Genomic DNA, 12,295 nt, shown 5'->3' on the forward strand with positions numbered 1-12,295 from the left:
GTCTTTGGTGAACTCATTTTCCTGTTTTTCGCCAGGCCTTAGGATAAAGAGCTGGTGTCTGGATTCAGGCTGACTTGGATTCAAGTGATGGCTCTATGGTTACTGTGTGACCCGGGGCAAGTCACTTAGAGTGCCTAAGTCTCAGTGTTACCCTCTGTAAAATGGGGATGCCAGCTGCTTCACCAATGTATACCAAGTATTGTTAAATTAGCATAAATATACTCTTGTGTTGCAGATGTGTGAGCTCCTCAGCTATCTCTGTGACTGTGAGCTGCAGCATCGAGTGGAAGCCATTGTCGCATTTGGCGACATTTATGTCTCCAAACTCCAGGCAAATCAGAAGTTCCGCTACAATGAGCTCATGCAGGCCTTGAACATGTCCGCAGCGCTGACTGCCCGGAAGACCAGGGAGTTCCGCTCCCCCCCACAGGAGCAGGTAAGAACCTCTTCCTGAGCCTTCGTGCCATTCCTCTGGAAGAACTTGAACCTCACGGAGCAGGGCACATGAACCATTTATGTGCCTGGGGCGGCCATGAGAGCTGTGGGTGATTAAATGACCCAGCACAATGCCAGGGGACAGGCCTGGTCTTATGCTAATGGCAATGAGGAATATCTGCCAATTATCTTAGATGGGGAAGAAAACCCATCCCAAACTGCACGTGGGCATGGCGTCCTCCCCTCCCTTGCTCACTTGCACCTGTTCCCTATCACTGAGTCAAAGACCACATCACTGTCAGGATCCAGCTTTCATAGCAGCAGGGATCCACCATTAGACAAATGTCTGTCCAGTCCTGCAGAAGTGACTACTGTCTGTCAGATCAGACCATGGTCAACCCTTCCCAATGGATGAGAGTGGAGGTGCAGTCTTCCTCATCTAAGTGTCCTACACCCCTTGCCCCATGACCATGACCCTCATAAAGCCTCCCAGCCCCCGGAAGCTAGAAGAACAGGGCTGGGCAAGTGAGGTCCCTTCTGTGAGGTGTTGTCTTCAGTCAGTACCCCCACCTTGTGGTCAGCCTTGCCCAGTTGGGAAGGCTGCTTTGAAGAGACGGAGAGTCCTTGTGAGAAGCTTGCAGAGGACAGGACAGGACAGCTGGTGGAACAGTAGTTTGCATTTGTCCCACTGCTTAGCTGTTCCCATATATCCTGCAGACTGCTTGGCCCCAGTGCCCTCAGTGTTCCAAGCAGAAGATCTTTCAGTGAAGAAATTTGTTTTCGGTCTCTGAAACCAGATCTTTGGATCTTATCTATATTGAATAAGCAGCCTAGCCATAAATTGTCGTCAGTATAATTACCACCATTTGGTATAATGGTACAACTAGATATTTATATTGGCTTATAAATGAACCACATCTCTTGGTTTTTAAAAGATTCACTTGAATGATACTGGCCTTGAAAAAAGTAGGCAGAGCTTCTCATCTCTTTGCTGGAGGCAGAATGAGAAAGCCCTTTCAGCGGACGGGAGGAGGTAATTCGCATCACGCTGAGCGCTGAGCCAGGTGCAGTGAGCCTGAATTACTCTTGAAGGCTTTACAGATGTTGTCAGGCTGCCTTTAGACTGGCAACAGGTGTGTGTGAACATTTCCCGTTTTGTTGGGCAAATGCTGACTGGTTTTGTGAGTAATGGGAAGGAAGAACAAGGTGGTCCGTGGTCCTGTTCTGGCTTCCCCGTCACTGCCTGTGTGGTCTTGGGCAGTTGCCTTCCGACGTCTCAGTATTTTCAGCTGCAAAACAAGGGTGTTTGTATCTCCCTCCCTTCCTTCTTGTGAGGGTCCCATGAGATAATACGTTTAGATTGCTTAGCGGGATACCTGACCTACAGTAAATGTTCTGTACGTGCTGTCATGAGCTTCCGTGTTGGGGGTGTCTGCATTTGCCTCATGCCATGTTCTATGACCCTCTGCCCGTGACTCACTTCTACCAGTGAGTAGAGTATATGTCTGTTTCCTGAGACATCTGCTTAACCCAGCTAGGATATGTTGTCCGTCTAACACTGTCCTCGTGGACATAGCTTACGATCCTGGCTCCTGGAAGTGCCATGCTGGCTCCACCTCTCCTCTGCCCTGCTGCCTCCTTACCTTCTCCTCTGCTGTCCCCAGGGCCTACCAGCACTTCCTCCTTTAGCCTTCCCAGTAATCCAATGGACCATCATTTCAGATTTGTTTCAGACATTTGTAACTTGAGAAATTCTTCCCTAAATGTGTTATACCAATGACTCTTGAGCCGACCTTAGAATCCCCAGAAAGACTTAATAAAACAGATTGCTGATTCCTCCCCCCGCCCCCGCGCCCCCCCGGGCTTCTAATTCAGTAGCTCTAATGTAAGGCCCAAGAATTTATACTTTTAGCAAGTATCCAGGTGACACTGATGCTGCTGGTCTAGGAAAGAAATGAAAGAAGGGACACTAATTGCTATCAAATTCAGCTGTCCCACCGTATTCATTTCTAGAAGGAACCTACTAGCAGAGCTCTCTAAATAATTCAGAATTGAATATCAACAAAGGAGAATTTAGAGCAATTTCAGGGGATGGCAATGCAAAATCACTTGGAAGATGGATGCATAAGTATTAGAATTTTAAAACCATGATATGATTCTCTCATCCTTCTGTAACCTTTGAGGTGAAAATGAAGGTTTTCAGGCTTATATTTATGTAGTATAGAGAGATGAAAAAAACCTATACTTGGGGGTTGTTACCAAGGACAAAAGTAGGCAAAACTAAGATCAGTTCAGTGGCTGTTGGCAAATTAGCCAGGCATAGTCAGAAAGCCTTTGACTTTAAAAAGGGCATCATTAAAGTGTATGCAGTATGGAGCAGAAAATTCAGCTCACTCCCCATTTGGTTTTCTGGCCTGCAGGCTGGTGGGCCCCAGGTTCCCAAGTGTTCTACCTAAGGAATGATCTTTAAGCAAAGAAATTAATTTTTGACTCCCAAGCTAGATCTTCAAATCTTATTTTTATTTAATAAACAACCTATCAATATATGTTGATATAATTACCATGTTTTAACACCATGGAACAACCACAAAAATTACTAACCTGTTTTATGGATATTATTTTATTAAAAACAGTACTTCTACCTACTTCCAAAAAATTGTTTGCAGTAGTAGCTTTAAATAAGAAATAAGGGGGGGGCACCTGGGTGGCTCAGTCGTTAAGCATCTGCCTTCGGCTCAGGGCGTGATCCCGGCGTCCTGGGATCGAGCCCCACATCAGGCTCCTCCACTGGGAGCCTGCTTCTTCCTCTTCCACTCCCCCTGCCTGTGTTCCCTCTCTCTCTGGCTGTCTCTCTCTCTCTGTCAAATAAGTAGATAAAATCTTAAAAAAAAATAAGGATCTTCCTAACAACATTAAATATGGTTTTTCATGGTTTAATAAAAGAGATTGTGAAGTTTTTTAACCTAGAAATCCTAAACAGAAGGAGAAAATGCCTTTGCCTGGTATTCGGGTTACCCTGCCTGAGGCAGCGAAATGGACAACATCTCCTCTAGCTTTGCTTCTGTCCCCCAGATATTCACTGACTTGGGGTCATGGGTCTTTGGAAAGAATTGAGACATTCCCAGATCTGAGCAGGAAATGAATGACTTCATTTTCACCAACTTGTCATTAATCTCTGATAGCATTTCTTTAATTATTGATGTAGGCAGCAAAGCAAATACGTGACTTTTCCATTAACAGAAATTGCCTGGTTTTTTTCATGTTGTATTATTATAGTGGTTGTCATACTTTGAAATACCATTTGCATTCATCACTAGTGGAAATGAGACCTGCCACTAGATCTTTTTGTCTAATGAGTTAATAAACAAGCACATATGTTCCTATACCACAGGTTTCTTTTTTATGGTCTTGATAACTAGATTTCAGTATAACTGTTTCTCTATGTAATTTTCTATATTTTATGGTATGTATTCAAAATAATAATATGAGAAATAATCAGGGTTTCAACAGACCATCAGAATGGTCCATGGCATAAAAATAGTTAAGAATCCTTGAGACAGGGGTGCCTGGGTGGCTCAGTCGGTTAAGCATCTGCCTTCAGCTCAGGGCATGATTCCAGGGTCCTGGGGTCGAGTCACGCATCAGGCTCCTTGCTCAGCAGGGAGCCTGCTTCTCTCTCTCTCTGCCTGTTGCTCCTCCTGCTTGTGTTCTCTCTCTGTCTGACGAATAAACAAACAAAATCTTTAACAAAAAAAAAAAAAGAATCCCTGAGAAAAACTATAAAGGAAAAGATGATAGTTTACACGTTAAAACGTACATGTCAATAAAAAAGTCCTATAAAGTTAAAAGCTCACTAAAACCCAGGAAATATATTTGGAGTTTATGTTACAAAGAGTTAATAGTCTAGGGAGGTGCAAAATACCAATTAATTTTTTAAAAGAAAATTACTCAACAGAAAAATGGAGGAAAAACATGAACAGGAAATTTATAAAATATAAAATAGGGGCATCCGGGTGGCTTGGTTAAGCATTTGACTCTTGATCTGAGCCCAGGTCATGATCTCAGGAGTTCAAGCCCCGTGTTGGGCTCCACAGTGGGTGTGGAGACTACTTTTAAAAAAAAAAAATGGTCCTTAAGTATGGAAAAACAAAATTCAACCTCACCAATTAAATGCAAATTAAAGCAACAGGGATATGACATATTTCACCCATTAAATTGGAAAATATTTGAAAATGTGTTAACTCTCATTACCGTAATGGAGATGGCAAAGTAATACACACTCTTATATAAAATTGGTAATAATGCAAATTGTGAGCCTTCTGGAGGGTGATTTGGCAATTCATATCAAAAGCCATTAAAATACGCAAATCTTTTGATCCAGTCATTTAGCTTGTAGGAGTTTAACCCAAAAAAAAAAAGGATCAGAGATGTGAACAAAAATTATGTAAAAAGAAATTCAAACAAACTTTATAAAGACAAGGAAATGGAAACAATTTAAATATAACTTAACAAATCATTAATTTTATGTACATTTTCATTAGTTGCTATTCATCCATATGATGAAATACAGTGTACCTATTAAAAATCAGTAAAATAAGAAAAGTTCAAGATAAATTGTTAAGTAGAAAATCAGACTTCAAAAATGTTTAGAGTATGATCTCAATCTGCACACATAAAGACTGGGAGATACTAGCTAAACATGGTTTTCTTTGGGCTGTTGGATCACAGTACATTTTCTTTAGGTATTTCCAAATTTTGTGCAATTAATAAATAACCATTATAATCAGAAAAAAGTGAAAGCTACTTTTAAATGTTGGTCATCTTTTCTTTTTAAGATTTTATTTATTTGAGAGAGGGAGAGAGCATGCACACACACAAACAGGGGGATGGGCAGAGGAAGAAGGAGACTCCCCGCTGACCAGGGAGCCCAACACAGGGCTTGATCCCAGGACCCTGAGATCATGACTTGAGCCAAGGCAGACGCTTAACTGACTGAGCCACCCAGGCACCCCTGTTGGCCATCTAAAAGAATTTGAGTTGGACAAAATTGGCAAAGAATGTTAGGTGTCTAAGGCAGGATCTGAGTTCTTTGACCAACACTGAGAACCAACTACCCTTTCTTCTTTGTCCCTCAAAGATCAACATGCTTCTTAATTTTCAACTGGGAGAGAATTGCCCCTGCCCAGAGGAGATCCGGGAGGAGCTCTATGACTTCCATGAGGACCTTCTTATTCACTGTGGTAAGCTTCTGAAATGAAAGCTATTTCAAAGACAAGTCTGTTCCTGATTCCTCCATTAGAAGCTAGTGAGGGTTGGGAAGAAAGTTTTCTATTTAAAGGTGCAGTTAACCCTTGAACAACATGGGTTCGAACTACGTGAGTCCACTTAAAATGTGGTTTTTTGTTTCCATAAATAGAATACTGTACATGTATTTCTCTTCCTTATGATTTCCTTAATTACATTTTCTTTTCTCTAGCTTTCTTTATTGGTGGAATACAGTACATAATACATATAAGATTTTAAAATATATGTTAGCTAAAAAAATGTGTGTGTGTGTGTGTGTGTGTGTTGACTGTTGTCAGTAAGGCTTCCCATCAAGGGTATGTTATTTACAGTTAAGTTTTGGAAAGTCAGAGTTCTATGTGGATTTTCCACTGTGTGGGTGAGTGGCACCTAACCCCTGCATTGTTCAGAGGTTAACGGTACGATACTAATTGCTCAAGAAATTATTCTGCCCAAACTACTTCGGTCAGAGAAGCTATAGGAAATAATTCTGGCATAACATACGACGGAAACTCCTATGAGAAGAAATTTTGTGAGATAGAAGAGAGTGAACAGGATTTCTGAAGAAGGAAAATAATCCATACTTACATAAACCTCCCCCACTTAGATCATTGGACCCTGTTCCCAGCTGAACCAAGATTCTGATCCCCTTTGCTTCTTAGCTTTTGCAGTGATATAAGAATGATAACTTCTTCCTTAAAGATTTCTAAGCCAGCTGTCCCTACTTTAATACATAATTGCTGATTTTAAAGGATTCTCAACATTTGTGCTGCTTCTGCATGGGTGGATTGACTAATGTATAAATAATAGATGGTCTTTTCATTTGAAATGACTCAGTTAACTTTTTCTCTCTAGATACTCCAGAGCCCTCTTGGAGTATAGGTTAGAAAAAGTTAAGTGTGGGGTTTGAAATTACTTGATGTTCTTATACACAAGAAATCATCATTTTAAAAACTTGTCAAAAGACATCATAGAGGTAAATACTTATGGGGAGCTGCCTATAGTATCTTTAGAAGGTTCCAGAAGGGTGGGAAGCAGAGACTTTATGTTCTTTCAATGACTGGGTGGTGTCATGCACTGTTCGAGGTTTTCACTCTGTTCTGTGCCTTGCTAGGCGTCCCCCTGGAGGAGGAGGAAGAGGAGGAGGAGGACACCTCCTGGACTGGGAAACTCCGTGCCTTGGTGTATAAAATCAAAGGCCCTCCCAAGCCTGAGACGGAACAGCCAACAGAAGAGGAAGAGAGATCCCCTAGTAAGTGACCATGCCTTTCAATCGCAGTCCTCCCGGCACAGTGCTCTTCTGTGACATAATGAAGGGAACAGGCTTTCTGACAGCACAGTCGCTGACGCTTCAAAGGTGGCATCTGGGCATTCTTTTATAACTGGTGGTGGTTCCTGTGTATTTGGGGCTCTGCTTCTCTTCCGATTTAAATGACTCACTTTCAGAGTCTTCTGAAACCCGAGGGATCTGTTATTTTGGGTCTGCTCTTGTCTGTCTAGTTAAAAACGCCTGTAAACGGGTTTCTGTTCTTCTTTGGGGTTTCCATTGTCTTCCTCCTGTAGCCATTGTTGTTTCTGTCACCTCTGCTTGTGGTTCCTTAGCATTGCAAATTGCCACCACGAGAAAATTAAATAGTGATACAAGGGGAGGAAAAGAAATAGGATGTGGGTTTTGATGGGGGTCAGTTTTGGATTTTGGCTATGATTTTCATAACGTAGCATCCTAGAGGACTTTGACCTTGAGTTTTTCAACAACACCAGACCTTGTCCAAGTTCATTTCTCTAAGCCTTATGGTAGACACGACTCCTACCATTGTGACTCATGTTGAAACAAGACCATAAGTTGTTCTGTAGGGCAGTTTACTGTCCATAAACCATTAACATTTCGAGAAGAAGATTGTGTATTATATATAATTGGGATGCTCTTTAGTACCAAATTCTGCAAATATTTCATTTGTCTAAAGAAGGAATTTCCGAGGCTTAGCATAGTTGCCTTTTATCTTGTTCCTCTTCCTATCCATTTTGGAACATGCTTTCAAATCAGAGACTAGAGCAGTAGCCAAGCTGTGATTGGTTTGTCTGAAAACACTACTCTGGGGTTCGTACATCTTACTGCCCTTTATATTGACCTTCCATCTTTGTCAGAATATCTCGGAAGGGAAGGCAGCCTCACCATTTTTCCGCACAAGTGCTGAAGCCTCTGGAAAAGTGTGTGGGGTACATGGCAGCACTTGCACTGGCAACCCTTCCTCCGTGCTGTCCGTCACCATGGAAAGGGTAGGTCTTTGATGAGGACGTGCCAGCAGGATTCTAAGGGCACAAAAATGAGTTTAGATCCCCTTTGTGGTTCCTGCCAAAGAAGAACTAAAAATAGACTGAGCTGACCCATATTACCTGCTGAGAGTCTGTTTTGAAAGTGGATGCTTCTTCCTAACGTGACGTGTCATAACTGGGGGTCCCACAAGGTGACCATTTCATGGTAGGTAAATGGAGTCCGATGAACTCACTTGGCTGTGTGAAGTCTCCCTAACTCTAAGAAAGAATGGTGTCCAGGCTCCAGATTGCAGTCTTCAGCACCGCCGCCTCGGGCCTCAGGCAGAAAGACCCTGTTCTGTCCCTTCTCGTAGAAGGTGCAAACGCGGCTGCTCCACTAGGAGACTCCATGTCTTCTCCTCATGCTGCTTCCCTTCCAGAAGGAGAATTGTGAGAGGTTCACACTTTGTGTTATAAGTCTCCTATCCTGGATTTCCAGAAATAAAAATGAAGGTGGTCAAGCTTGTCTGGTTGTCAGCAGATGAGTTCCCTGGCCAGATGTTCCGGAGACAGAAAGTCCCTCACGCAGAGCTGATGTATGAAGAGAAAATCTTGGGAATGGCTTAACTGCCACACCCCCAAAATTGTTTTTAACCAGTGGGATGGAGACAATGTTTCTGAATGCATAGGCAGTTGTGATAAAAGGGTCAAAATACTTTAAAATATTAGTAACTTTGTCCACGTTATTACTTATCTGATTTTTCTTCCTTTACATTTGATAAACTATTAAAAGTGCAGATGATGACATGGGATAGTGAATTGACAATTCATCAAATACTTCACAGGTATCAGTTTACTCCTGGTGGGTTTTTTCACTCCTCTATTGTAGAGTTGGTGAAAATAGGACTCTGAAGAATTAAGGGATAACTTGTTCCTTTATTCTCTCCACCACTACCTGGCTCCAGAACAATTTCCAAGTGACTGAATGTCCCCAGTCCAGGGTAACCAAGATGAGTAAGGCTGGGACTTGCTTCACGTTTTCTGACTCTGGCTCCATGCTCTTTCCATTGTCCCATGAAGCCCCTGACATAGCTATTACAAACAGAATGGCTTTTTTAAACCATCATCTTTTTATCTGGCTTACTACACCTGTGAGGTGACTCACAACTATGACTCACTGTTACATGTAGGAGATCTAAAGCCCCCAGAAGTCAAGATTCTAACATGCCAAAGTTGACCAAGCCAGAGATTCACACTCCCAGTTGTCAGGGTAGGGGTGCAGTCTCTCCTCGATGAGCAGTTGGTGTCAGCCAGATGACCTGCAGGAAGAGTTCAGCTTTTCGAGGCAAGAGGAATCCACAGTGTCCTGAACCTCGTGAGAACCCTGATAGCTGGCTCAGAGTTACGGGGAACTGCCTAAACTATCTCTAAGCCATATTGCTGGTGAAAGCTGTTACAGTCTTTATCAAAACATCATATGATAATGAAGAGGTAGAAAAGATCCAACAATAGCAGCCTGCCATACTAAGTCACATTTCTTTGGCATATCCCAATCCAGCAAATTCCCAGGAAAATCTTTTGCCTGTTAGTTCTAAGCCAGGGCTTCTCACACACTACAGTGGAAGCAGGGTTTCCATGAATATAAATCTGTTGCCACTGAGTTATTCCTCCAGAAGAGACCAACCAGCGATTTCCGCTAAATTCTGAAATTAACCAAATCAAGATCACCTGCCACTGTACAGCTCAAAGTCGGTGCATTCCCGATCTGTCATTCCCTGAATGCTCTCTCCATGGAGATTTTCCCATCGTCTTCTCTCTACAAAGAAAGCTGCCACTTGTGTCTGCTCTTGCCCCATCATTGAGTGGCCTGAGAGCCCTAACCGAAATTCTCTCCCACCTGAGCACTGCAGCTTGTTGAGTGATGCAGAGGGCAAAAGTCTGCTGCTCGCCACAAGTTAAGTCCGGGGCTCAGCACAAATACTTGCCCACAAAATGAGACGGCTCGGTGGTAGGTCCATCTGTGGTACCTGGGCAAAATTTGTAAGCCTGGTCAGAGTCTCTCCAAACAGCCTCCCCCTGTGACGCATGTGCAGACCCACCTTCTCCATGAAGTCTTCTTTCAACCTCATCCTCGGTCCTTCCGCCCCCACCATTTCATGGCATTTCTAAAAGGGCACGTATGACCTTCCACCTTGCGTGGAGTATCTCTGTCCCTGTCTGTTTTCTTTACTGTCCCTGTCTTTGTGCTCGGACCGTACCTTCTCTGTTTCCACATTTAACTCATTGCCACAAATCTGACCTCCAGTGTAGGTTAGTCATGGGAGACTCATGAAGGTGAAGAAAATGAGGACCTTATAAACAATGGAGGAAACAGGTATAGACAAGAAACTTGATATAATCATGAGTTTGGATATGCTAAAATAAAAGTGTAGATAAAATACAGCAGGTGGCGAGAGAGGAGGAGTTGGCCAGATTCCATAAAGAAGGTGGATAAGTAGATAAAGTAAGAAGGGAAAGACATTTTTGATGAGAAGAGCTGCTCTGACAAAGCCCCCGAGTAGAAAAGTCCAGGTCATATGCCAGGAGTGGCAAACAGGTGAGACTGGTTGAATTCTAAGAGGAATGGAATGGGGTAGAGTGGAGGGCTAGGGTGGTGTTAGGACCGAGTGGCTTGGAAATCCAGTCGTGAAAGTACATTCAGCCTTAGAGTGTGACACGTAAGTCATCGCCATGTATTTTATCCTACCTGGCCTTACAGGAGCAGGGTGGGGGTTAACATCTACCTGGTAACCACGGAGTCCTGAGCACCGTGTGAAGCACGTCATGTAAGTCTCGCCAGACGCGGTAGATGAAGTAGGTGATTTTATTCCTATTTGATAGTTGAAGAAACTGAAGTAAAGACAGATTCAGGAACTTGGCAGGGTCACACAGTGGTGGCACGAAAGTTCAAACCTTTGTCCACCTGAGTCTACTTGTCATCGTTTTTATTTATATAATAATGTCTTGCCCTCCCCCCCACCAGGCAGTGGCTATGAAAGGTCCTTGAAGACCAAATGATTCATTTACTCAACAACAGTGAGCTAGTTATGAGCATGAGGCTCTGGACTTGGGCTGCGTGGTCTTTAATTCTTGCTCTGCTACCGAATATCTGTGAGATGGAGCATGTGGCAACTTCTCTGTGCCTCCTTTTCACATCTGTAAAATGGGCGTAGCCCTAATACCTTATTTGGTTGACATGAGGCGTAAGTTAAAAATCCAAAATGCTTGTAAGTGTGCCTGGCACAGAGTACGCACTTAATATTAACTATTTTGGCTATTGAAGTATTTGTCAGTGACCCGCTGTATCTCAGGCACTGTATGAGGCCCCAGTCAGCTGTGCTTTAGCAAGACGGCAATCCAGAGGGTCACAGTGCAGGGTCATCGGGGGTGTGGAGGCCCGCCGGGATGTCACTGCAGTGCTCTAGATGAGAGCTTCTGAGGACTCAGGTAAGTGTGGTGCAGCAGGCAGGATAATGGCCCCAAGGAGGTCCACGTCCTAATCCCTGAAAAGCTATAAGGTTAAATGGCAAAGGGAAATTTAAGGTGTGGATGCAATTAAGGTGGTTCATCCGCTGGCCTTCGAATAGGGAAATCTGGATTACTGGAATAGACCCAAAATAATCACCAGGCACGGTGCTGGGCACTTGCCATCACCTCACCTGATTTATCCTCACAGCAAACAACTAGGTACAGGGACAGCCGGGTGCCTGTTTTGCACGCCAGGCCAACAAAGAGAGCGGCAAAAGAATTAGGACAAAGTTCCTGCAAGAAGTTAGAAGGAGGCCCAGACTGGGGTCATGTTCCATACACAGGGCCCACACTCTTTCAGAGCACCGTGCAGGGGTGCCCTGGCCAGGCCATGGGGCTGGAGGGACAAGAGTGGGGAGCAGGGACCTCGAGGATATGTAGCCTGTTGCCCACCCCATCCTCAATTTCTTCGTCAGACTGAATACACACAGGATCTCAAATAAAAGTGATTCAATTACTTTCCCAGCAGAATACAGAGGCCGCCAGTCCCGAGCCCGTCCCCTGCACCCCAAGTTCGTGTCAGGGATTCCCCTCCAGAACACGTGAGCAGCTGCAGCTGCACCCTGTGCTCTTTTCCCCATCGTCATCATCATCCTCAATGGTCATTTAATCGCGGGAATATTTTTGAGAAAGTGATTATGAGGCTGGTTGACTGATTTCAAAAACAACAGGCTAATTATCTCCATATGATAGATGCGACCCCAGCGGGCCGCGGAGCTGACTGGCGGAATCGGGCCAGGCTGCTGGAGCTCAGCGT

At 43.8% G+C, this 12,295-nt stretch overlaps 1 protein-coding gene across 1 annotated transcript in view; it reads left to right on the plus strand.

The window, feature by feature from the left end:
- The window catches only part of RYR3 (ryanodine receptor 3), a 541,796-nt gene that overhangs the window by 361,566 nt on the left and 167,935 nt on the right, over window positions 1-12,295 (plus strand). The window contains exons 36-38 of the mRNA XM_034661206.1: window positions 236-436; window positions 5,573-5,675; window positions 6,833-6,970. Of these exons, the coding sequence (XP_034517097.1) occupies window positions 236-436; window positions 5,573-5,675; window positions 6,833-6,970 (442 nt within the window). The remainder of the gene's footprint in view (window positions 1-235; window positions 437-5,572; window positions 5,676-6,832; window positions 6,971-12,295) is intronic.

The sequence above is a fragment of the Ailuropoda melanoleuca genome, chromosome 5, assembly GCF_002007445.2.
Source record: "Ailuropoda melanoleuca isolate Jingjing chromosome 5, ASM200744v2, whole genome shotgun sequence".
NCBI lineage: Eukaryota > Metazoa > Chordata > Mammalia > Carnivora > Ursidae > Ailuropoda > Ailuropoda melanoleuca.